Source organism: Lynx rufus, unplaced genomic scaffold (genome assembly GCF_022079265.1).
Source record: "Lynx rufus isolate CCGP_SWC_20201006 ecotype Redwood Valley unplaced genomic scaffold, mLynRuf1.p SCAF_10, whole genome shotgun sequence".
Lineage (NCBI taxonomy): Eukaryota > Metazoa > Chordata > Mammalia > Carnivora > Felidae > Lynx > Lynx rufus.
The window spans coordinates 34,006,020-34,033,442 of NW_025814824.1; the positions used below are offsets into that span (position 1 = coordinate 34,006,020).

General features: G+C 38.1%; 1 protein-coding gene across 1 annotated transcript in view; it reads right to left on the reverse strand.

Moving 5' to 3' along the window:
* PTPRD (protein tyrosine phosphatase receptor type D) overlaps positions 1-27,423 on the reverse strand; it is a 318,572-nt gene that overhangs the window by 135,867 nt on the left and 155,282 nt on the right. The window contains exons 17-21 of the mRNA XM_047096382.1: positions 26,720-27,307; positions 26,183-26,283; positions 25,156-25,415; positions 6,584-6,674; positions 949-1,158 (exon numbers count right to left, since the gene is read on the reverse strand). Coding sequence (XP_046952338.1) covers positions 949-1,158; positions 6,584-6,674; positions 25,156-25,415; positions 26,183-26,283; positions 26,720-27,307 — 1,250 coding nt within the window. The remainder of the gene's footprint in view (positions 1-948; positions 1,159-6,583; positions 6,675-25,155; positions 25,416-26,182; positions 26,284-26,719; positions 27,308-27,423) is intronic.

Consider the following 27,423-nt stretch of genomic DNA (forward strand, 5'->3'; position numbering starts at 1 on the left):
GAAGAGAAGCCCCATTGCATGTGCTAACACCTGATGTGCAGAAATCTTTGATATATCTCACGCTTCTTATATATGGGAAGTGACTGGCTCCACTGAGCTACCACGCCTGTCAGTTTTAGGCCCTTGTTAGAAAGACACCATTAGAATATGTATATTAAATGTTAATGTGAACCTGCCACTTCAAAATCCACCCTCCCTTCACATCTACAATTTCTCTTCCTCTCTCTTCTTCTCTCTCCTCTTTTTTTTTTTTTTAACATTCACAGCAACTGAAGCATAAAACAACATAAGAGCAAGATGAATTACATAAAAGAAGACAACTCATTATTTAGAGTACCTTAGGAATTGTCTGTTTTATTGAATTATTTTCTAACATTCTTGGCTTTTCCCTGATAAAGTCATTGGTAAATTGCTCTAATTAAAGAAGCTGCCTTGTCTTTTCCTAGACAGACCTTCCCTGTGAATCCAGGGAGAGATTATGGGCTCACTGGCAGTTATAGGAGAATAAAATATAATCACCCTCAATCAACATTGACATAATATTTCCAATACCTGGAAATATATAGTATGTTTAACTGTGGAACTTGATCATTCCTCTTGCAATCAAATGAACTGAGATGAGGAAGGAGACTTTGAGCAGTTAAGGCTATCACACTCCTAGCTATATGTGTCACCCTCACGGTTTCAAGAACCATGTCCTATCAATTCATTACTTCATATACCCAAAGTCCAGCTAAATTCCATGTCATTAGAGACACAGCCTTGTTTATAACAAAATCCCAAGCAGATTACTCAGCAATGTTTAAAGAGTAGGCAGCCTGTTGCTCCATTTAAGTTAATAATAGCTCTTGAGAATTAGGATAGATATATCTACATATCCCCCAAATAGACATATTCTGGTGAAAATATACAAGAGTACTGAAGGAGATGCCAGCACAATTAACTTACAGACTCTGCATGTTCCATCACAGCTAACACAAAGAAGACATATTCTTGACCACTTTGGAGTTGCTTGTTTGTAAATCCACCATAATGTTTGTCATCCCCCAGGGTGAACTCAGTGGGAAGGACATCAAAGTGAGCAGCAATATATGGCTTTAATTCAACTTCTCTCCCATAACGGATGCTTCTGCGTTTCCTAGATATCTCTTTAAGCAGCTTAAGGAAAAAAAGTGGAAACAGAAAAAGAAATGTAAACAACAATAACCTAAGACTGTTTAATGGGAGAAATTAATTCAGGACTGAGAACAACTCAAATACAATTTGTCCACATTTCATGTACCATGTCAGCATCACTAACTTTCAGCTCTATCTTTCAAATGTTTGTCTTGCTGTTAAAGTAAGGTGTTAGATTGCTATTGCAAAACACGAGCTATACACACAGGAAAATGAGACCTCATATCACTGTCCACCCTAATGGAATCTTCTCAAAGGGCAACAGTGTCTCAGTGAAAAAAAAAAAAAAAAAAAAAAAAAAAAAAAAAAAAAAAAAAAAGCTTGATTCAGAAAAGCCTGTGAATACCGGCTTTATTTGTTGTTATTTATTAAACAAATAGTAACCTCAGATAAAGCCATCAAATATGATCAATTTTCGGAGAAGTTAGTACCATTTTAGGTTGTTTTGAGTAATGAGATCATTTATATGATACAAATTCCCTCAAATCAGTAGGAATAGAATCCAATGACCAAGTTTTAACTAACATATTAAATAGACACTGTCACTCATTTAACAATTTTTGGCTTGACGGCTTCTTGAATATGTATTTGGGTTACAATTCCTCACATTTATCATGACATTAACTTTTCTGGGGCTGATAGCTCCTTGGGGAGGTTGAATTATCCCCCTAGGTGATATAGGCAGGGTAGATAAGCATTGTTCAGTGTTACCCTAGGGAAAACAAACACACACATGCACACAAAAATCTTTCATTATCTCTAAAAGAAAAAAAAAAAGGAGAAATCATGTTTTGATATTCCTATTTTGCATTCACCCTTTTATTAGCAACTCATGTTAATGATATTTTATGACATTTTTGACAAGTGATGTTGAAGTTAGCTTTGTCTTCTTCCATTGAATATTGGTATTTCACAGGGCTTAATGGGGAAAAATGTTTACAGCAGTCTGCGATGCCTTTTTGGAATGAAACTTGTCTTCAGCTTAATAAATAAAATTAAGATACTAATGTAAACATCACGGCAAAATTATTTGCTACTCTTGTTTTCATAAATGGAAATGGTAAAGAAAAAAAACAAAGTAGTGATATCTGCTTAGCAAAAGGAGACCCTGGCACTTTCAAGGCCAGGCTTCTGTGATAATAATATTTGCAGACTCCACACATGGCAAACATCAAATCCTTATATTAGAAACCCGATGGTTCCCTACGTAAGATTTGTAAATGTGCTCAGCTGGTCAACATGTAACTTAAACATGTGAACACTCTTGGTTATATAGATAATCGGTGCCAATGTTATTTTTGAATTTAAGTTATTATGCTCTAATTAATTTTCTTTAAATTTGAGTTTATTGATACAGTTAAAATTATGTGAAATGTAAGCTCTTTTATAAAAACCACAATGGGGGCGCCTGGGTGGCGCAGTCGGTTAAGCGTCCGACTTCAGCCAGGTCACGATCTCGCGGTCCGTGAGTTCGAGCCCCGCGTCAGGTTCTGGGCTGATGGCTCAGAGCCTGGAGCCTGTTTCAGATTCTGTGTCTCCCTCTCTCTCCGCCCCTCCCCCATTCATGCTCTGTCTCTCTCTGTCCCAAAAATAAATAAACGTTGAAAAAAAAATTTAAAAAAAATAAAATAAATAAAAACCACAATGGACTGGGCATCACCTGTGGGCAAATGTGGATTATCTGATGATAAATTCAGGTAGGCTGATCAATTATGCAACAATGAAGTAGTAATAAAACAAGGCCAAAACTTAGTACTATCTTTCAATCCTGTGTCAAGTTTAGGTTTACTTATAATAATGCTAATGACAATGATAGCTAATATTTATTAAGCACTTAGTGCCAAGCACTGTTCTCAGAAGCCTAAATATTTATCAGTTAATTTGCTCCTTATAATAAACCTTATAAAGTAGGTTACTATTTTATTCCCATTTTATAAATGAGGTAATTAAGGCATAACAGAAAGTGGCAATATATAATTTGATCAACTGGTGAAATAAAATGAAATTACATGTAAAAGATTTTTTTCAACTATATTTTTGTTCACTTAATGGTTGCACAGTATCAAGAAAACACAAATGCAACATTTAAGCTAAATTGATAACCTAAATTGTTTTAACTCAGTCTATTCTTCAACGTATGCAACTTTTGTGAATCTGCTCTCATTAATGCAGATGAATATGTACTTAGATTTCCTTTACCTAGATTCTTTTAACATGTTATTTTTTAAAAATTCTAATGCCAAATATTTAATATTATACTGGAAGAGTCATTATGAAGGTTATTATTGCTATGCAATAAATGATGGACCATTACTTTAAGAAGGACAAATGTACCGGAAATGAGCAGAACAGCTTTTTGAAGTTGGTTAATCAGAAACATTTACCAACAGTTGTTTATGTGACTGTGTCCCCTCTTCCACTTCACTGATCAAACCCTACCCTGATTTTATTCATATTTCAGATATATGAAACTGTCATAATTCATCTGTATCACTGTCATCCCCATGAGTACCTTTTGTTAAGGTTTCTTTAGAAGACTTAGGGAAAGCACTTTAGAATAAAATATTTGGGTTTTTGGTGCTCCTTAGATCCAATGCAGCTATTCATTAAGGTCAAAACTGGAATATCAACTCTGCCCCTGTAGGTTGCTCTAATCTCTGCAGGACGCTTCCTGTGTTATTCTTTAAATTGGTCAAGTGTGCTCAGATGACACCAAAGTTGCCCAGTAGGTTGAAGTTATAACCACAAATGACCACATTATTTAGCAGCAAGCCTTTGAACTACAATGCAATGAAAAAATTATGATATATTATAAATCCTGCCCTGAATAAAATATAACTAATATTTTATGAGTCATTCTGTCCAAAATTCAGTTTGACTATCAACGTCTGCTCTGCCCAGTCTGACCTTGACAACAGAAGTTCCAGTACATGAATTTATTATGTGGAGATTATCCCCACACAAAGGATAAATGAGCTCAGAAGATAATATTGAGAGTCACTCTGTTTAGGAAGCCTCTTTCCATTTTTTATGGTCCTAGATGTGAGGCATACATGCAGAAATCCCCTTAGGCCACCATTCGATTCAATGATACAGTTTCAATGATTTGAATTATAGGCCTTTCTAAAAAATCACTTGGTCAAATACATTTAAGAGAGGAACACTGCATTGTCAAAGCTGGCAGTACCAAGCTATAGATAAAATTACAACAATGCTTTTATTATCCATGATAGGGGGGAAAATGTCTGTAGGGATCAGAAACTGGATGAGTAAGCATAAAGTGAGGCCATAGCCTACTTTCATTTGTTCCCCTACACAATAGTTACAAAATGTATTGGAGGTAATTCCAGAAGATATATCAAGGGATTCAGTTTTTTATCAGAAATAATTTTCATTTTCCAGTCAATGCATATCTTATTTCTTCCACCATTAATTCTACAATGTGGTCTCAATTATATCAGTAAGAAAAGTGGGAAACAACCCATCCTGACCCCAAAATTTTGAATTAATAAATGTTCTTTATCAAACTATTATACAGATTAATGCACCACAACTTGTGGGATGATTAAAATGACCCTTTGTTATGGGAATCAGCAGCACAGACCCATAGAATTTAATTGCAGGAAAGTTCAATGTCATATAGCTCTATACTTTAATCCATTAGCATTGCTGTGCATTTTGGAGGTTAAAACCTGGCTATAAAAAGAGAATCAGCTTCCTATTACTAGCAAATGGTTCTGCTTCTAAGGAAAGCTTATTACTTAAAAGTATTTGACATCATTTTTGGATTGGATCTTAATTCCTTTTTTTTTTAAACAGGAAGAAACATTCATAGATTGTACAAGTTACGTCTGCATTTTAAATCCAATTCCAATTGAATTCAGTAATTTATTAAAAAGCTGATTAAAATAATAAGCAATAATAATAATATAGTAATAACAATCTCAAGATTAACTGATAGTTGCAAGTAGGTGCATGCCTTGTTCAAATGTTTAGAAAAGACCAACTGACATTTTGCATATGCAGATGGAGCAAGACTATTCCTCTAATATAGAAAAACAAATTTGTTCCTTCCTTACCAACAACAAAAAAATATATAACGTAAATTACTTGACATTATTGAAATGGTATCTCATTTTACACCCCTCCAATGTTTATCTAATCATTAAGCAGTGACATAAAAGCATAGTCCTAACCTTGAACTCATCTCCCGTTCTGAACTTGATCAAATTTAATTCAGATAAATGAAGTCGGTGATGATGAACCATATGTCTAGAGAGGACATATGTCTGCCAAAAGAAGTTAACGGCCTTTATCTGTCAGATCACAGTCTCCTCAGTGCTGACATGTATGAAATAAACACCACTTCCCTGTAATGCAGCTAAGAAATTTCTGCTTTCTCTTGCTCTGTTTGCACTAATTCAAGGTAGAGAAAATACCTGGAAATAACAAGTTTGGCTATAAGATGGGTCTATTGTAAATAAACCCAACAAATTAAAATCTTATATGTTCCCAAGTGGGGCCCTTTTAATTTGCCTTCTGAAGTGATTCAAACCAGTCTCATGTTAAAATAGCAGTCTTTCCTGCATGTGACTGAATTGCAGCCATTAACGTGCTTGGCCCTCTACGAATATGGCCTAACACTTCTGATCACAGTTTTCCCATCTAAATAAAATAAGGTAATATTAGGTATGTAATAATTTCCAAAAAAACCCAAAAACAAATGTTCTTTTAGCAAAAAGAGTACTAATTAAAATGTACCTACTGTTGTAAGATTTCAAAAATTAAAATCATACTATTTAGTGTTTGCTCTGTATTTTTGTTCTATATTTCTTGCTTGGCTCAAAATTTTATGATATGTTTTGTTTGTCCCTGCAGTTAAATGCATTTTTGATTCTGAAATTCTACAAAATATAGAATAAGGCAAACATGTGCTAACCAGCACAATTCTGTGAGAAACTGGTGAAGAACGCGTAGTAGGTCGAATGTTGAACTCTGGTGCAAATTGCGACTTAGCATTTGTAATAGCTTCAGCTACTACTATACTAATGAAGCAGACCTTGGAATTGATAACGATGATGATTAAGTCTTTGCTGACAATTCACTTCACCTTTTACACCTTGCATCATGTTTTACAAGGGGCAAGGGGCAAAATATTAAAGCCAACAAAGATTAGACAGGTTGTAAGCTTTATTTCAGCTAAATGTCTTTTAATTAAAGCAAAATGTTCTTTCCTGGGATCGCTGGAGGTTATCAGACCCATAGCACTGAACCTTCCAGCCAACCAGCTGACCAGCCAGCCATACAAAAGTCAGCATCTGGATTAGACTTGCTTCCATATAGAGGAAGAGGATGTTTAATAAATTAAATAACTAATGAAGGACACAGCCAACAAACACATAGTTACCTCATCTAATTCCATTTCATCTGGACTCTCCCATGGCTTGATAAATTTCCCACGAGATTTCTTCAAAGGCACAATTATTATGTAGTAACCTCTGCACAAGAATGGGCAGACAAAAATAAGGTTAGTTCAAAGGGAAAAGAAAATGGATATGTCCTTAAATCTTCCATAGACTAGTGACTGAGAATGAAGGGAAATTATGGATATGGAGTGACTTGTCCATCAATGAGAAATAACCACCTGTTTGTTCAATTTTAAAAACAACATGGGTAGACATTTATGCATGACTTCAATGCTCTTGTATGGTACTATCACCATGGTTGACTACTCTTTATTAGGTATCATAAACAGAGCAGAAACAGTTTGTTAGGACCCTGGTGCTGGACACATGAGAGGCTGGTATACTGAAATCCAGCATCACAAGCTGCTGAACCAAGTATTTTCTATGAATCTACAATTTATAAGAGGAATTGTTTTTAAAGAAAATGTATAATAAAAATTACTTTTAGTTCATACAAATGCCTAGATGATGATGACAATGATTTTGTTTATATAACCCTCAAACACTTTTTATTTGGCTGAGGAAAGCCAAAAAAGCATAAAATGCTTAAAAGCATAAAAATGACCCATAATTTCACAACATTTATATAAGGATGTAATTGTTTTCTACCCATCAAATTGCAAACCTTAAGGTAAATACTGAAGAAATTTGGAGGCATCACTACTCGATGGCCCTCACAACAGATCTCAAAAAAAAAACATGTACAAGGAAGACAAAAGTAACTGACTACTCACATTAAGAATAGTCAACCAAAATTTAAGTAATATGTAATGGTACCTGTTCACAAATAGATATGGGCTATTTGAAAAGTTGTTTTTTAATTTCCACAAAATGTGTACCTTGCTCTGGTATTCATGGTTAAGTGACTCTGATTATACTGATCTCTGGCAGTAACCATACAAGAACATAGGTATGTAATAATAGCTAACACATCAATTATTTCCTACTACTCAAGTATTTCATCAAATGTATAATCTAGTTTTGACCTCTCAAAAATTGTATAAGGGCAGGTAACAAACAAAAAGATAAATCCAGAGAGATTAAATTATGACCCAAGTGAAAACATTAAGGGGATACAAACCTATATATATCTTAACCTTGGCAATAGTCTGGCTCTTTCTTTCATTTACTTTGTATTATAAAGTACTTTTTAAGGACTCCATTATTTTGTGGAGATTCATTGTGAAAATTAACATGCACACACACTTTTATTTTTTATTTTAAAAAAGGTATTTATTTTTAGAGAGAAAGAGAGCACACAAACAAGGGAGAGGCTGAGAGAGAGGGAGAAAGAGAATCCTAAGCAGGCTCCACACTGTCAGTGCAGAGCCTGACATGGGGCTCAATCCCACAAACTGTGAGATTATGACCTGAGCCGAAACCGAGAGTTTGATGCTTAACCGACTGAGCCACCCAGGTGCAGCTACACACACACACACTTTTAGAAGAGAAGGCTGCCACACAGAGAAAGGGACTGCAGGATAGGCACTACCAGCCTTGCATTACATTATATCACAGAGACCAACAGTATGCTCAGGAAGGCCTCTTTCTACTTGTATCAAAACAAAACCTGCAATAAACTCCATAAAACCCTGTGATAACTCTGTTTCCGTAAACACAGGCTAGGGCTGCACTGTCCAACAGGGTAGCCGCTAGCCCTCTGTGGCTATCGAGTACCTGAAACGTGGCTAATCTGAGCTGAAATGTGTTCAAAGTGTAAAAGACATGGGATTTTGAAGATTTAGTGTGAAAAATAAATGTAAAATATCACAGCAATAAAATTTTAATAGTGACCGTATGTTAAATTATAATATTCTTGACATGTTACATAAATAAAATATGTTATTAAAATTATTTTTACCCATTTCTTTGTACTTTTTGCTATAGTTGCTAGAAGATTTAAAATTTCAGGTGTGGCTTTCATAATACTGAACGGTGCTATTTTAGAGTGTTTTGGTAAAGAATGTGGCATCTGGAATATCTGGCCCAGAATTTAAGCTCTGTCACTAATTTGCTGTGTGATCTTGAGCTGATCATTTAACATCCCTGAATCTCAATTGTATACTCTGAAAAAGGAGAGCCCAGTATGTGGTATGGCACCAAGCTGATGCAAGCTGCTATTGTTAGTATGGACCATCATGGTGGGAGAGATGCATCTGAACGATGTTATTCAGTGGAACTCAGTGACATTCCCTGAGACACAAGTTAAAGAACTTGTCATTTTTTTTTCTCTCCCTAATCAAGAATTCAGGTCACATCAGACATCTATGGTGCTCTCAGCAACTCATCAGCAGTCTCCCAGAATCACATCACCTAGACAATCATTTTCTTTCCTACCAATAATCGTGATGATCCAGGAGGGGGAGAAGGAAGAGCTGGAGTGTAAGAGAAGCCAGTATCTTATACTTTATGATCCAGAGTAAGCTTCCTCCCCTTCCCATCCTCCCACCACCTGAAGGATTTACCAAACAAGTTCATCATGTTAAATGAGCCTGGAGAAGAATGACAGGGGCTGCAAGTGAGCGTACAAAATCACACTGCAGATGTACTTGATAAACACGCTCATCAGAGAACATCTTGCTTTTCAATACCAATTGCACTAAGTCAGGACAGTTTCTCTTCACCTAAAGTAATGATACTACACCTTATCAAAGAGTTCCCATTGTCGCCATTCAGAATCCTAAAAATCAAGGTTAAGATGATGAATTCTATTAATTGTTATCCTGGTTTCATACTTGAATTGCTATTCTTGTACACAAAAATAGAATCCGCTCTTTTCTTCTGCCAGCGTTATCCCAACTATGTGTTTAACTTGGGGCTGGGATAAGAAGTGAACAGCCTCCCCTATAGCAAGTAATTAACAGTGTGGCTGGATATGCATGGACTTTTCTGTCTTCTGATGTCCAAAGCGTTCACCTAGAGCAGTAAAGGTGGAATAAATTGAAATAAATGTGGCCTAGGGAGTTTGGAACTTCATATTATAAGAAAGTCTTGCCTGGGACTAAATCCACACATTTCAGCTGTGTTCTCTGCAACCATGGCTTTGTAAACACCCGTATGTCTTTGCCTTGCCTGAAACCTGGTTTTCCCCTGACAATCCTGCTTCCCTCGCAGGCTTCTCATGTGGTGGCCGTTTATTCATGCTCCTCTTCCACCCATGAACCTCAGATGTAGGGCCTAGGGTTTCCCTCCTGGCTCACTGGTGCTTATTACAGGCATTTTCCCCTCCACTCTTTAGCTAAAAAAAAAAAGCAAGTAAAAAGACAAGCGCCTCTTTTTTTTTTTTTTTTTTTGAAGCTCATATATTTCAGCTACATTATGCTCTTCTCTCACTGATTTTTGCCATTTACAAAACTCTTCGGAATCCCCTTTCTTTCCCCTGTATTTCTTTTTTCTCTGTCCCCCTGAGAGCCAGGCTCAATAGTCTTTCTTCTCTCCCATGTTCTGCCATCATTCTGGGTGATTTCAAGCTCCAAAGGGCTGACCCATGCACCACCCAGGGTTCTCAGACCTTTGACTCTTTTTCTCCAGAACCCACATCTTCCACTCTATATTAGCTAAAACCTGCAATTGCTCTTGTCTGTGCCTGAACCCAAGGAGCAGCATACAGCTTGAGAAATAATTCACAGGGAAGAATGATTCCATAAATTCATATTCAGCAAACTCAGGCCTTCAGTGCTGCCTGGCCATTCCACCCAAACCCCTCTAATAGCCTCGTCCTTTTATTTTGTACAAGGTTTTTAAACTTTCTCCCTTGGCCTCAAACCTTTGACATTCTTACCTCCCCACTAGAAGATGGTCTTACATCTAAATAAAGAGAAAATATAAACATTCAGACTAAAATTCTCTCATCTTCCATGTACCGAACTACAAGGCTACCCGCATCTGACCGTAAACCATAATCTGTCCTTTGGACACAGTAGATGGCATAGCTCCATTAAGACCAATCACTTTCTTGATTTGGTTCCCATTTTCCAGTGTCTTAGAAAGTTGACTATATGTTGTACCCCTTCTCTCTCTCGTGTATCAACTTCTCCCTGACTTTTGGATTCCATTAGCTTCCAACTCTGTATAAATAGCTGCCATTGAAAAAACAAACCAACCACATTCTACTCTCGTCAACTCTCTCGCTGTCCTACCCTCACTGCCCAAACTCTGAGGAGACCTGTGTTCTCCATTACCTTGTCTTCCATTCAGTCTCCAGCCAACTGTATTCTAGCTCCTGCCTCATTAGCCTATCTCATTGTCCATATTGTCCATGTCAGGGTCCTCAGTGACCTTGGTAGAACTGCATCAAAAGGAGAGTTCTTAACTTTTGTCCTAGGCGGTCTCTTAGCAGAATCTGTAAATGTTAACAAGACCCTCCATGAAACCTCAGCCATTTCTCTGTATCCAGCTCTCCTGGTTTTCTGCTTACATCTCTCACCACATTAACCTTATTTCCTCAACAGGATTTATTATCCACTACCCAGCTTATTAAATAATGGAATCCTTCAAGATCTAGTCAAGGATTTCTCTTTACTCCCCTTCTTCCTACATGTCTCATTCTAGCTCAGTGCATCAGTTATGACCTAGATGCAAATTATCTGCAGATTCTTCTCTTCATCTCAGAATGCTCCTCTGACTCCACAGGTTTATCCAGTTCCAACTCCATGTCTCCATTTCTATGTCACAAAACTACCTCAAATTTACTGGGGTTAAAACAAAACAAAGAATATATCTCCAAAATAAACCTTCTACCATTGCACCACACGCCATTTGCTATAACCCTAGGTGTTATCATTGACAATTTGCTTTAACGCTTTCCCTCTCTCATATTCAATATGCCACCAAGTCCTATTACTTCCATACTCTATCTATAGTACATTCAATTCTTCCTATCTCTGCAGCCACCATTCCAGCCTCCTATCATTGTCTCATGCTTGGATTACTATCTTGGTCTCCTGACTTTCTTTCGTCTTTGAATTTAACCCCCTTTAGTCCAGACTCTGAAATTTATACTTTGCAATAGACAACTGATTGTACCACTACTATTTTTAAAACATTCCAATGGATTCTCATTGGAAAGGATAGGATATTCTCATAGGATAAAGGCCACACAGTATTACAAGACTCAGCTGAATCTTGACTAAATACATCTCTCCACACCCTCTGAGTTAAACCCTGATTCAGTTTCTTGAACTTACTCTGGTCTATTCTGTTGTGAAACCCTTGATCATTCTTGATCACTGATCTAGGAAAACAGAATTGCCTAGAACCTTCTGTCACTTACACAAGTCCAAAGTTAACTCCTCTCTTTCTTCAAATAGCAACTTACTTTTTATTTTCTAATAAAAACCTTTTCTGACCTCTCTGATTAGATGATTAGATCAATTACCCTATTGTATTTCTTATACTATTTAAGACATGTATATTAGAAATGTATTGGGGCGCCTGGGTGGCTCTGTTGGTTGGGCATCCAACTTCGGCTCAGGTCATGATCTCACGGTTCGTGGGTTCGAGCCCCGCGTCGGGCTCTGTGTTGACAGCTCAGAGCCTGGAGCATGCTTCGGATTCTGTGCCTCCCTCTCTCTCTGACCGCCCCCCCCCCCCCGTTCATGCTCTGTGTCTCTCTGTCTCAAAATAAATAAAAGTTAAATTTTTTTTTAAAAAGAAATGTATTGCTAAAGCAAATGTACATATAACCTCCCTGAAATGTTTTTCATCTTTGCCATTTTATCACTAATTTCTTTTGCCACTGAAAAGTGTAAGTGGGTGGGATAGGTGGCTCTTGGGAACTTATATGTCTCTAAATCAGTCAGTCAAACACATTCAGAGCCCTTCTCTTCCATTAGAACTTCCAACGCTCAGGGCACCTGAGTGCTCAGTTGGTTAAGCCTCTGACTCTGGATCTCAGCTCAGGCCGTGATGGTTTGTAAGATCAAGCCCCATGCCAGGCTCCATGCAGACAGCATAGAGACAGCTTGGGATTCTCTCTTTCCCTCTCTCTCTGTCTCATTCCACTCACATCCTCTCTTTATCTCTCTCTCAAAATAAATAAACTTTAAAAACAAAACAACAAAAAAAGAACTTCCAACTCTCAATCTCAATACATCATTTTTTCCTTTCTCCAAACCAGCAATGACATAGCCAAATGCTGTTTATAGAAAATAGTTCTTACTGCAAAAGTTTTTTTTTTCTTCACCAATGTAGTAGTGATCCTTGTTCTAATCTCATGGGATAATAAGGGGGAAAAAGATGATTCAGATAGGAGAAGTGAAATGGAGAGCTAAGATGTACCCTGCAAATTCAAATCAAGCAAATCATATGATCTGAAAGAACCTGCTTGAAATGGAAAAAAAAATTTTTGGATATAGATCAGCTTATTATATATGGATAAAATTAAAGTTTATACTATGTTTTGCCAATTTAAGTCAAGCTTGGAGGTGTAAGCTCAAAACACATTTTTTTGGACATAGACTTTAACTATTAAACTAGTAGAAAAATAAATAACTTCAGAATCAATATATCTGCAAATGCCCTGATTACTTATAAAGTAAGCTGTGTTTTCCCAGTATATTAGATTTAATTAGATAAGTTAAATCTAACCTTCAGAATTTTAATTATATTAAGTAAAGTTTTACTAATTTTATTTAATATGTTATCACCAAGGGGCCCAGCTCCATATAATTATTTGGGAACGCAAGCTCTGTTCTTTGTGGCAGTCCCACTTCAAATTCAGCCAGGCTTTTTTTATTAGCAGAATATATTAGCATTCTCAAACTCATTATTTAACTAGGAGGTCAAAATCTGTCTCAGAATTTAATGACGAATGCCATTCCTTAAATAATTATGTGTATATATATATATATATATACACATACACACATACGTATGTGTATACGTATATGTATAATTTACCATGGTTATTTGGGCATATATTGTTTAAATCAAATTAATTTACCATAGAAAAACCAAAGCAGGTTCAATGATCTTTCCAGACTCTATGTTTAAATTAAGGTTTTCAATCATTTCAGCTAGTTGTCAGACAAGTTAAAGTTCCTTAATTACCTCAAGCCTCATCTTCCTTTTTTGTAAAATGGTGGAAGATAATGCTGACCTCTGGGAAGCCTCTCCCTTTACCTTTCATCTAAATTGTCATGGCAAACTACTGATTTTATTGCTCCATAACACACATTTCCATTATCTATGACCAGGCACATGTGTCTGGTTCTAAGCTTTGTGTCTGGTTCTAAGCTTTGTGTCTGGTTTGTCCTTGAGTTCTTAATTATTTATCAATTGCCCTAGGGGGAAAAAATGTCCTGGTCTGACCAATAAATTCTATGTGCATGGTTCAACGTGTGGGCTTGGAGCTAGGCTGCCTGGGTTCAAATCTTTCCTCACTGTTTATGCTCTTATGTGGCCAGGGCAAGTTAGTAAACCTCATAACTTCCTCAGCTATAAAAAGAGAAGGAGCCTTCTTGTGAAGATTCCACCAGTTAATGTGTGTAGTGCCCTTGCACAGCAACTATCAAGCCCCCTGTCACTTTTATAACTGTTCTTAGTATCAACTTTATGATTGTGGCCAGGGGACTTAGTATCCCTAAGCTTCACTTTACTCACCTGTAAATGAGGAGAATACCTACCTCACAGGGTTTTGTGACTTAAAGAAAACATTCAAATGTCTTTGGTAAACTGTAAAGCACTATACACATTTAAGTCTTTACCACTGCAGTTGACAACTGTGTAATAAATTATTTTTCATTAAATATTAAGCAGACTATAATATAAATACATTAAACTAGTAATGGTGTACATGTTTTATGAAGCACCTTTATAAGCCATGCTTCCAAAAATATCTTCTTTAGAAGAAGAAAAAGTAGGCCAACCTGAAAGCCAAATTAGTAAGACCAAAGACATTTAACGTTTCATAAAATGCTCTTATTTGTTTCTGTTTTTCATAAATATAAAATGATTACTATGAAACTAACTTACATTCAGTAACTTCTGGCAGCTTATGTCTTAGTGAAATTTGTGTGGTACATTTTCCCTTACCATCCAGAGTACAATTCTTCTCTATAAAGTCAGTGAAGTTCCCTTTGTCACTACAACTTGCTTCAGGAGAATGATGGAGTTGCTAGATTTTTGACTGGCATTCTGCCCCCTAAGCATCTATCCAAGTAGAAGGTTGAAACACCCCAGACTCTTGATATCAGAACCTGCAGGACCTACAGGTCTATTTCATAAGAAATTTAGCCTTTCCCTGAGGGAGCTCCCCACTTCTCCAGGCAAAAACCAAGTAAGAAAGAATGCAGGGGCAATGAGCCACAACTGTGTTATATTTACAAGAGACAGATTTGTTTCTGGGTGGTGAGAAGTTGGGGGTAGGGATCAAGACTTCCAAGTGAGGTTGGCCAGAAATGAGAAAATCATGGTTTCTGTTGATAAAACAGTCTTCCAATCACCAAAACTGCATTTCACCAGAAAACAAATTGGAAGTATTTTTCTAAATAACTTTCACCTAAATGAAAGTTAGAACCCCAGCCCACAGCTCTGGTATCAATCCTGTTTCCTCTTCTCATATCTCCCATGGCATACTGAACAAAAAGCCACATTCCTTTCTCATTGCATAACTTGCCAACTGCTGCAAGCAGCACAGCATGGCACACAGCTGCCTGTGATAATGGGCTGTGCCATATGAACACTGGACGGGTAACTGTGTTATCCTTTGAAAAAATCCAATGTGTGTAGGTTGTTTAGCGTTGTTTTTTGCTTGTTTGTTTTTCTAACAGGAGATTTACATTTGATTTCTTGTTGTTCTGACACTTTCCCCACGCTTTCCTAGTTTGTCTTTTGCTCTTTTTCCCAGAAAAACTAGAATATATTTCTGGGAATCTTTAATTCATTTCTAGAACACATCCCCACCCCCAAATCATTTTCTTTCTTTTTACGTATCATTGTCTCTTCTCTTTGTTACCAAAGTTTTATCTGTTTTCCCCAGCTCCCATTTCAAATATAGGAGGAGGAAGTATATAAATTAAACAGAGAGAAAAATTGAAGCTAAAGAAAAGCAGTGAAAGATAGACTATATTCTGCAATATTCTCAACTCATTCAGAAATTGGAAAATGAACCAGAGATCTACCATCAAAGGACAAAAATACCATTTCTCAATAACGTCTAACACAATCTTCCAAGCCAATTTGGTAAACAGCCACTAGAGGTTTTTTTTTTTTTTTAAGTCTTGCAAACTAATAACAAATACTACAAATTATACTATACTATTTTCATCTTTCAATTGCTCTTTCCCTGAATAGACAGTTCATGTTTTTGAATGGATCAAATTTATACTCTGTATCTTCCCCCTGTTCTTTCATTGTTTGCAACTATTTTACCTTTTCTAAATCTTTCCCATCCTCCAGGACTCAGATTAAATACCAGGTCCTTCTAGATGTCTCCCCTGATACCCAAGTTGGGCTGGAACTCTGGCAATACTGACTCTATTATATTCACATGATTTTTTAAAAATCTGTTCTGCCATATTATCTCAGTCATGTTTCTGTTTTCCAGACCTGGCACTGGCAATACACTATGTATAGAATACATGTTTGTTGGATGCACATGGAATGTTCTAGTGGATGGGTAAGAGGTGGACAAATGACAAGTGCTTGTCTTTCTCTTGCTTCTGCAGTGTCACATATGCTGTCTTCTGCCTGAAACAGTGTCTCCTCAACCCCACTCCCATGGACCGAATAGGCTCTTGTCATTCTTTAAGCCTCAGTTTCAATGTCACTTTCTCTGGGAACCTTCCCTGAGCTACTAACCTGGGGTTGGGAGCTCCTCCTTTGGCCTCCCTGATCCATCTCATCTTGGTATCCTAAAACTCCACTTTAACTGACTCTACTTGCCCAAATTCCCCAATTAACTATGTTTTGTCAGAGCAGTGAGAAAGTTCGCATTATCTCTCCTAAATCCCTGAAACATTGCCTGGCACTAGGGTGGGAGATTTTTTAAAAATCCATAGATTAAACAAAAATGGATAAACATAATCTCACTTTCATATTCAATTTTGTTGAGATAAAAATTCCACTTATATTCCATTCTCATTTCCAGTTTTCTGAATGATAGAAAAAGAAGGGTAGATGAAAAACAGGAGATCTTATTTCTCAGTGAATTTATTTTAGTCATAATCATTTAGAACATCCACCATCTGGTTGAATCCTTCAATTATTTCACCAAATAAATAAGAACAAAAAGTTTCCTTTGGAAGAATTGGTTTTAGCTAAGTCTAAAGTAGCCAATTATTAGATTTTCCTAAATTTCAACCATGGCTGTACATTAAAAACTTCTTGTTTATAATTGTACTTTTTTTTAATATATGAAATTTATTGTCAAGTTGGTTTCCATACAACACCCAGTGCTCATCCCAAAAGGTGCCCTCCTCAATACCCATCACCCACCCTCCCCTCCCTCCCACCCCCCATCAACCCTCAGTTTGTTCTCAGTTTTTAACAGTCTCTTATGTTTTGGCTCTCTCCCATTCTAACCTCTTTTTTTTTATTTTTTTTTCCTTCCCTTCCCCCCATGGGTTTCTGTTAAGTTTCTCAGGATCCACATAAGAGTGAAACCATATGGTATCTGTCTTTCTCTGTATGGCTTATTTCACTTAGCATCACACTCTCCAGTTCCATCCACGTTGCTACAAAAGGCCACATTTCATTCATTCTCATTGCCACGTAGTATTCCATTGTGTATATAAACCACAATTTCTTTATCCATTCATCAGTTGATGGACATTTAGGCTCTTTCCATAATTTGGCTATTGTTGAGAGTGCTGCTATAAACATTGGGGTACAAGTGCCCCTATGCATCAGCACTCCTGTATCCCTTGGATAAATTCATAGCAGTGCTATTGCTGGGTCATAGGGTAGGTCTATTTTTAATTTTCTGAGGAACCTCCACACTGCTTTCCAGAGCGGCTGCACCAATTTGCATTCCCACCAACAGTGCAAGAGGGTTCCCGTTTCTCCACATCCTCTCCAGCATCTATAGTCTCCTGATTTGTTCATTTTGGCCACTCTGACTGGCGTGAGGTGATATCTGAGTGTGGTTTTGATTTGTATTTCCCTGCTAAGGAGCGACGTTGAACATCTTTTCATGTGCCTGTTGGCCATCCGGATGTCTTCTTTAGAGAAGTGTCTTTTCATGTTTTCTGCCCATTTCTTCACTGGGTTATTTGTTTTTTGGGTGTGGAGTTTGGTGAGCTCTTCATAGATTTTGGATACTAGCCCTTTGTCTGATATGTCATTTGCAAATATCTTTTCCCATTCCGTTGGTTGCCTTTTAGTTTTGTTGGTTGTTTCCTTTGCTGTGCAGAAGCTTTTTATCTTCATAAGGTCCCAGTAATTCACTTTTGCTTTTAATTCCCTTGCCTTTGGGGATGTGTCAAGTAAGAGATTGCTACGGCTGAGGTCAGAGAGGTCTTTTCCTGCTTTTTCCTCTAAGGTTTTGATGGTTTCCTGTCTCACATTCAGGTCCTTTATCCATTTTGAGTTTATTTTTGTGAATGGTGTGAGAAAGTGGTCTAGTTTCAACCTTCTGCATGTTGCTGTCCAGTTCTCCCAGCACCATTTGTTAAAGAGACTGTCTTTTTTCCATTGGATGTTCTTTCCTGCTTTGTCAAAGATGAGTTGGCCATACGTTTGTGGGTCTAGTTCTGGGGTTTCTATTCTACTCCATTGGTCTATGTGTCTGTTTTTGTGCCAATACCATGCTGTCTTGATGATGACAGCTTTGTAGTAGAGGCTAAAGTCTGGGATTGTGATGCCTCCTGCTTTGGTCTTCTTCTTCAAAATTCCTTTGGCTATTCGGGGCCTTTTGTGGTTCCATATGAATTTTAGGATTGCTTGTTCTAGTTTCGAGAAGAATGCTGGTGCAATTTTGATTGGGATTGCATTGAATGTGTAGGTAGCTTTGGGTAGTATTGACATTTTGACAATATTTATTCTTCCAATCCATGAGCAGGGAATGTCTTTTCATTTCTTTATATCTTCTTCAATTTCCTTCATAAGCTTTCTATAGTTTTCAGCATACAGATCTTTTACATCTTTGGTTAGATTTATTCCTAGGTATTTTATGCTTCTTGGTGCAATTATGAATGGGATCAGTTTCTTTATTTGTCTTTCTGTTGCTTCACTGTTAGTGTATAAGAATGCAACTGATTTCTGTACATTGATTTTGTATCCTGCAACTTTGCTGAATTCATGTATCAGTTCTAGCAGACTTTTGGTGGAGTCTATCGGATTTTCCATGTATAATATCATGTCATCTGCAAAAAGCGAAAGCTTGACTTCATCTTTGCCAATTTTGATGCCTTTGATTTCCTTTTGTTGTCTGATTGCTGATGCTAGAACTTCCAACACTGTGTTACACAACAGCGGTGAGAGTGGACATCCCTGTCGTGTTCCTGATCTCAGGGAAAAAGCTCTCAGTTTTTCCCCGTTGAGGATGATGTTAGCTGTGGGCTTTTCATAAATGGCTTTTATGATCTTTAAGTATGTTCCTTCTATCCCGACTTTCTCAAGGGTTTTTATTAAGAAAGGGTGCTGGATTTTGTCAAAGGCCTTTTCTGCATCGATTGACAGGATCATATGGTTCTTCTCTTTTTTTTTGTTAATGTGATGTATCACGTTGATTGATTTGCGAATGTTGAACCAGCCCTGCATCCCAGGAATGAATCCCACTTGATCATGGTGATTAATTCTTTTTATATGCTGTTGAATTCGATTTGCTAGTATCTTATTGAGAATTTTGGCATCCATATTCATCAGGGATATTGGCCTGTAGTTCTCTTTTTTTACTGGGTCTCTGTCTGGTTTAGGAATCAAAGTAATACTGGCTTCATAGAATGAGTCTGGAAGTTTTCCTTCCCTTTCTATTTCTTGGAATAGCTTGAGAAGGATAGGTATTTTCTCTGCTTTAAACGTCTGGTCGAACTCCCCTGGGAAGCCATCTGGTCCTGGACTCTTATTTGTTGGGAGATTTTTGATAACTGATTCAATTTCTTCGCTGGTTATGGGTCTGTTCAAGCTTTCTATTTCCTCCTGATTGAGTTTTGGAAGAGTGTGGGTGTTTAGGAATTTGTCCATTTCTTCCTGGTTGTCCAATTTGTTGGCATATAATTTTTCATAATATTCCCTGATAATTGTTTGTATCTCTGAGGGATTGGTTGTAATAATTCCATTTTCATTCATGATTTTATCTATTTGGGTCATCTCCCTTTTCTTTTTGAGAAGCCTGGCTAGAGGTTTGTCAATTTTGTTTATTTTTTCAAAACACCAACTCTTGGTTTCATTGATCTGCTCTACAGTTTTTTTAGATTCTATATTGTTTATTTCTGCTCTGATCTTTATTATTTCTCTTCTTCTGCTGGGTTTAGGCTGCCTTTGCTGTTCTGCTTCTATTTCCTTTAGGTGTGCTGTTAGATTTTGTATTTGGGATTTTTCTTGTTTCTTGAGATAGGCCTGGATTGCGATGTATTTTCCTCTCAGGACTGCCTTCGCTGCGTCCCAATTTGTTTGGACTGTTGTATTTTCATTTTCGTTTGTTTCCATATATTTTTTAATTTCTTCTCTAATTGCCTGGTTGACCCACTCATTCGTTAGTAGGGTGTTCTTTAACCTCCATGCTTTTGGAGGTTTTCTAGACGTTTTCCTGGGGTTGATTTCAAGCTTCATAGCATTGTGGTCTGAAAGTATGCATGGTATAATTTCAATTCTTGTAAACTTATGAAGGGCTGTTTTGTGACCCAGTATATGATCTATCTTGGAGAATGTTCCATGTGCACTCGAGAAGAAAGTATATTCTGTTGCTTTGGGATGCAGAGTTCTAAATATATCTGTCAAGTCCATCTGATCCAATGTCTCATTCAGGGCCCTTGTTTCTTTATTGACCGTGTGTCTAGATGATCTATCCATTTCTGTAAGTGGAGTGTTAAAGTCCCCTGCAATTACCACATTCTTATCAATAAGGTTGCTTATGTTTGTGAGTAATTGTTTTATATATTTGGGGGCTCTGGTATTCGGCACATAGACATTTATAATTGTTAGCTCTTCCTGATGGATAGACCCTGTAATTATTATATAATGACCTTCTTCATCTCTTGTTACAGCCTTTAATTTAAAGTCTAGTTTGTCTGATATAAGTATGGCTACTCCAGCTTTCTTTTGGCTTCCAGTAGCATGATAAATAGTTCTCCATCCCCTCACTCTCAATCTGAAGGTGTCCTCAGGTCTAAAATGAGTCTCTTGTAGACAGCAAATAGATGGGTCTTGTTTTTTTTATCCATTCTGATACCCTATGTCTTTTGGTTTGCGCATTTAATCCATTTACATTCAGTGTTATTATAGAAAGATACGGGTTTAGAGTCATTATGATGTCTGTATGTTTTATGCTTGTAGTGATGTCTCTGGTGCTTTGTCTCACAGGATCCCCCTTAGGATCTCTTGTAGGGCTGGTTTAGTGGTGACGAATTCCTTCAGTTTTTGTTTGTTTGGGAAGACCTTTATATCTCCTTCTATTCTAAATGACACACTTGCTGGATAAAGGATTCTCGGCTGCATATTTTTTCTGTTCATCACATTGAAGTTCTCCTGCCATTCCTTTCTGGCCTGCCAAGTTTCAGTAGAGAGATCGGTCACGAGTCTCATAGGTCTCCCTTTATGTGTTAGAGCACGTTTATCTCTAGCTGCTTTCAGAATTTTCTCTTTATCCTTGTATTTTGCCAGTTTCACTATGATATGTCGTGCCGAAGATCGGTTCAAGTTACGTCTGAAGGGAGTTCTCTGTGCCTCTTGGATTTCAATGCCTTTTTCCTTCCCCAGTTCAGGGAAGTTCTCAGCTATAATTTCTTCAAGTACCCCTTCAGCACCTTTCCCTCTCTCTTCCTCCTCTGGGATACCAATTATGCATATATTATTTCTTTTTAGTGTATCACTTAGTTCTCTAATTTTCCGCTCATACTCCTGGATTTTTTTTATCTCTCTTTCTCTCAGCTTCGTCTTTTTCCATAACTTTATCTTCTAGTTCACCTATTCTCTCCTCTGCCTCTTCAATCCGAGCTGTAGTCGTTTCCATTTTGTTTTGCATTTCGTTTAAAGCGCTTTTCAGCTCCTCATGACTGTTCCTTAGTCCCTTGATCTCTGTAGCAAGAGATTCTCTGCTCTCTTCTATACTGTTTTCAAGCCCAGCGATTAATTTTATGACTGTTATTCTAAATTCACTTTCTGTTATATTATTTAAATCCTTTTTGATCAGTTCATTAGCTGTTGTTATTTCCTGGAGATTCTTCTGAGGGGAATTCTTCCGCTTGGTCATTTTGGATAGTCCCTGGAGTGGTGAGGACCTGCAGGGCACTTCCCCTGTGCTGTGGTGTATAACTGGAGTTGGTGGGCGGGGCCACAGTCAGTCCTGATGTCTGCCCCCAGCCCACTGCTGGGGCCACAGCCAGACTGGTGTGTGCCTTCTCTTCCCCTCTCCTAGGGGTGGGATTCACTGTGGGGTGGCGTGGCCTGTCTGGGCTACTTGCACACTGCCAGGCTTGTGGTGCTGGGGATCTGGCGTATTAGCTGGGGTGGGTAGGCAAGGTGCACGGGGGCAGGAGGGGCAGGCTTAGCTCGCTTTTCCTTAGGTGATCCACTTCAGGAGGGGCCCTGTGGCAGCAGGAGGGAGTCAGATCCGCTGCTGGAGGTTTGGCTCTGTAGAAGCACAGAGTTGGGTGTTTGCGCAGAGGGAGCAAGTTCCCTGGCAGGAACTGGTTCCCTTTGGGATTTTGGCTGGGGGATGGTTGAGGGACATGGCGCTGGCGAGCGCCTTTGTTCCCCACCAAACTGAGCTCTGTCGTCCGGGGGGCTCAGCAGCTCTCCCTCCCTTTGTCCTCCAGCCTTCCCGCTTTCTGAGCAGAGCTGTTAACTTATGACCTCCCAGATGCTAAGTCGCGCTTGCTGTTGGAACACACTCTGTCCGTCAGGCCCCTCCACTTTTGCCAGCCAGACTCGGGGGCTCTGCTTGGCCTGCGAGCCGCCCCTCCGCCCCGGCTCCCTCCCGCCAGTCCGTGGAGCGCGCACCGCCTCGCCGCCCTTCCTACCCTCTTCCGTGGGCCTCTCGTCTGTGCTTGGCTCCGGAGACTCCGTTCTGCTAATCCTCTGGCGGTTTTCTGGATTATTTAGGCAGGTGTAGGTAGAATCTAAGTGATCAGCAGGACGCGCGGTGAGCCCAGCGTCCTCCTACGCCGCCATCTTCCGAGTTCTCCCTAAAATTGTACTTTTTAACAGCTGATTTTTTTCAGTTATCTTCTTTAAGTTTTCTGGACCTTTGTAAATTCTTGACAGTATACACTTTCCTGAAAATTATTTTGCCATGAACTTGCTCTGGCTTGGTTCTCCATTTAACCCTGTAACAAATCCCACTCTGTGTCCTTTACTGGCTCTTTCATCCTGAGACCTTTACTTTATTTAGCTTTTTGCTTCATGTCTTCACCTCAGTGTCTCAGTGATTCCATCTCTTTCCATGAATCCATTGCTGCTCTGTTAACAATTTTCAACTTTCTACCTATAATCATAGCAATTTCTTTAAACCCACATCTCTAACTAGATATTTCACTGATACCTCATGTAAAACATACACAAAATTGAAGTCATCAATTTCTTCCTGATTTTTCATTCTTTCGATGAATGGTGGCATCATCATTCACTTTGTCATCCAAGCTCATCTCTCATCTATGACATTTTCCTTTGATTGATCCCTCATTAAATTGGTTACCAATTCCTACTACACTACTGCTCTCATCTGCCTCTGCATCCTATTTCCCTCATCACCTTCTGATTTCAGAATCTTGTCATTTACTTAGAATCAACCAACTATGCAATGACATCCCAACACTTTTCTCTATGGTGCTCCAATCCTTCCAACATATGCCTTCAGGAGCCACCTTCCCTAAGAACTGTCCCAATTATGTCACCATATTGCTGCTAAATGTGAAGATCCCAATGGCCCATAAACTATGTTATAAATGGCTCTTCTTGACCTTCAAATCGTTTATATTAAGTTTCATCTAAACATGATCATGTGGGATAGAAGCAATGAGAAAGCAAGCAGGCAGCACAATACTCTACCATGTAGCAGGTACTCAATATATATTTCCTAAAATGGAAAAAAAAGGAAACTTAGGTATTATATAAAATGGTACATGCCATTCTCCTGCATAAAAAGCTTTAATGAATTCCCACTGTCTATAGGATATAGTCCCAAGTTCTGAGTGTAACTTGACTCTTGTATACTTCTCTCACTTCTCTTCTCTAGACCTTACAAAATAACTTCCTTCCTTCACTAATGAAGGATTTTTTTTTTGTATGTGCCCTACCTGTCCTTAAAGATTAAATGAGAAACTTTCTTGACCCATTTAATTCTTGGTTAGCTGCTCTTACAATAGAGTATAACTCTATCATTAGCATGTATTATGTCTGTCTGTTTCTGGGTATCCCCCACTCTATGCTAGTTCTTTTTTTTTTAAATTTTTTAATGTTTGTTTACTTTTGAGAGACTCAGCATGAGCAGGGTAGGTGCAGAGAGAGAGGGAGGCACAGAATCAGAAACAGGTTCTGGGATCTGAGCTGTCAGCATGGAGCCCGATGTGGGGCTCGAACCCACTAACCATGAGATCGTGACCTGAGCCCAAGTTGGACACCAACCAACTGAGCCACCAACGCACATCTATGTTCATTCTTTGAAAACAGAGATCACATCTTCTTTTGTTCTCCAGGGCCAACCTCAATACTCATACTTAATAGATAGCAGTGAAAATATTTTTTTTTCTTCTATTGGCTACAAGCAGCTAGCTATACTGGTTATAAAATGCACTAGCTACAATCAACTAGCTATATACAACCAGTAAATACCACTTTATTGACTAGATTTATTTTTTCAATTCAGGCCCATTGACCTCTACACTGTGCTCCATCTAAAACAGAAAACTTGCATTTTTTAATTTTGTTTTTCCAATGTCGTTCTGAACATTGACTTTTGAAATATTTCCTTTCAGCACACATCTAAAACAACAGTGTCATATATCAGTGCTATCTCATTTCCCAAAATGTCTTTAAGTTTCATACTCTATTCTAAGACTTCCTCGCTATTATATTTGCCAAATACCAGAGTTATTCAACTATTCACCTTATTCTGTATTCTATGACATAAATTCCTTTTTATAGCAAGGACCATACTCTATTTGTCCATCTCTCCTAAGTTACATCATTCCTGAGACATTAAGAAAAAATGCTCAATGTTAAATTAATGAGAATTTGTGTTACAATGAACATGAGAACATGGTGCAACAAAACTTGAATATAACTGAGATCTTCCACAGAAGGATCTTTTACTCTAGCCAGCAATAGATTCTATTATAACCTCTATAATACTGAGGTTGGGTTTTCTCACTTCCTTACTTTTCTATCCTTCAGCTCAGCCCTTCAGTCAACTTACTTTATATTCTCATTGGCGGGTACTTCAGGCAGTTGCACAGTGATCATGCCATCTAGATTGGTCTTCCCAATGAAGGCAGGCTTGGTACGAAGTACATCTGGTGCAGTCTTTGCTGTTACCCTGTGTTGCAGCCCACCAGCACTGTTTCCACGATTTGTCAGCACAAATGAATATGACTTCTCAGGCTTTAGGTTGACAATTAACTTCTGTGTAGCTCGGCCATCCACTTCTTCCACCATTTTCCCATCATCATAAAGAATCTAGAGACATACAACCAGTCAGGGAGATTTGCTTCTCAGAGAGACAATGTAGGTTTTTGCAACTAATGTGTACTTGTTTATAGAACACATATATCAGGTCAATTTTAATTTGGGGAAATTCCTAAGCTTGGAAGCGTTCATAAATTCTAGAGGTTGTATCAATTTTTCTTTTGGTTCTCACTTCATAATTATATAATGGTTCCAAGTGTATCAAAAATAAACAAAAATGTACAATATTTTCAATATTTGACCTGTTGGTTGCATATAATCTTAATGGAAAATAGGCACATATGCTATAGATATTCAAGGTATTATTCACATCACTCTTTTTTCTAAATATTTCTAGTCCTGTTCCTAAGTATATTTTTGTTTTCAAAAGTGTTTCTCTATTCTCTGCATTTCATAGACTTGTACTTCTTGTTAACATCTCTCAGTAGCTCTCAATTGCAAATTAGAGTTTAAAACTTACAAAGAATTCAGGCCAATAAACAAATTTTTAAAATCCCAGGATACTGCATTATAAAGAGATAGAAACCATGTAGCTTAGATGTAAAACACTTATCTTGGAACTATAAGATGACTGATAAGTAATGCCACCCCTAGGTGGCTCCTGCTTTATCCTTTGAGTGGAAGCCAAAAATGAGAAAATCAAGTTTGTGTGGCTGAATCAAAGTGGTGTGTATGCTTTCCAAGTAACTTACCCAGATGAACTGCACCCCCCTTTTACAACCATGTTGTTACAACAACAAATTAGAAAAAGAACTTACTTTGAAAGGCATGGCGGAATTATAATTTTCTGGAATTTCCCAAGACAACAGCACTGAAGTCTTCATTACTGCTTTGACATGAAAATTTTTTGCAAACACTGCTGGAAAAGGAAAAACAGTGTATTTAAACTACTCCTAAAAACATACGACCTGTCCTTTTCCACCATGGACAATCGGGTTTAAGTTAGATGCTGTCTACTTTGATCAGAGAGACAAGTGTGATTTGCCTACCTGTTTACACTATTCATTTTATTATCCCATTCTCATAAAGATCTCTCTTTTACCTCCAATTCAGTCAACTATATTGTATTTTCCTTACCTGAGAACATTGGGTGCTGTCAGCCAGACTTGCTTGGCATTCTATAACTGAAATCTAAGGCATCCAAAACATGTTAAGTTTTACATACTTTACCTGTTTTGCTTTTGCTGAACCTATTAATATGAATGGTCCGATCAGTTATTTATAGCTTCAAAATACTGATTTCCAAAGACCGACATTCCTTTAAAGGAGGAAGGCCATAAGCAGACAAATCCTACCTTGATCCACAGGAAGTGTCCTGAACTGGACACTGGGACTATATGGCCCGGGCCCTTTGCTCGTGTGAGCACGTACTTTTACATCATATGTGGTATCTGGTTTTAAGCCACTGAGTGTCATAGTAGTATCAGCTGGAACAATAAGCTGCTCCATTGGAAGAAGTGGGATGTTGATATCCCTATACAGAAGAGTATACTTGGTGATAATGCCATTTCTCTCTGCCAGGACAGGTGGCTGCCAGGATAACTGGACGGACGTTGAAGTGGTGCCTTCTGAGTGGAGGTTTTGAGGAAATCCAGTTGGGACTTCTTCTGGAACAGAAATCTCCTTCACTATTTCTTCCCCAAAGCCCACTTTGTTTCTGGCTGAGAGCTTGAAGATATAGGATGCTCCTTTATGGATGTCTGTAGCAGTAAAGTGGTCTTCTTTCTCAGAGAACTCAAGAGTAGTGAGTGGCTCCATATCTTTCCGGCCAAATTTTAGACGGTAGCCCTGAAGAGGTCCAAATGTGTCCACCGGGGGGTGCCACTGAATGAGAGCAGTATTCATTTGAGTGTGGTTAATCACAAGCCGGGGTTTCCCTGGAACTGCAACACATGGGATGGAGTGCTGAGACCAACCAACACAGACGTTCACACTTTAATCACTACTGAATAGGAACACCACTCTATGGGAATCCCCACTTCTTTATTTATATATAAAA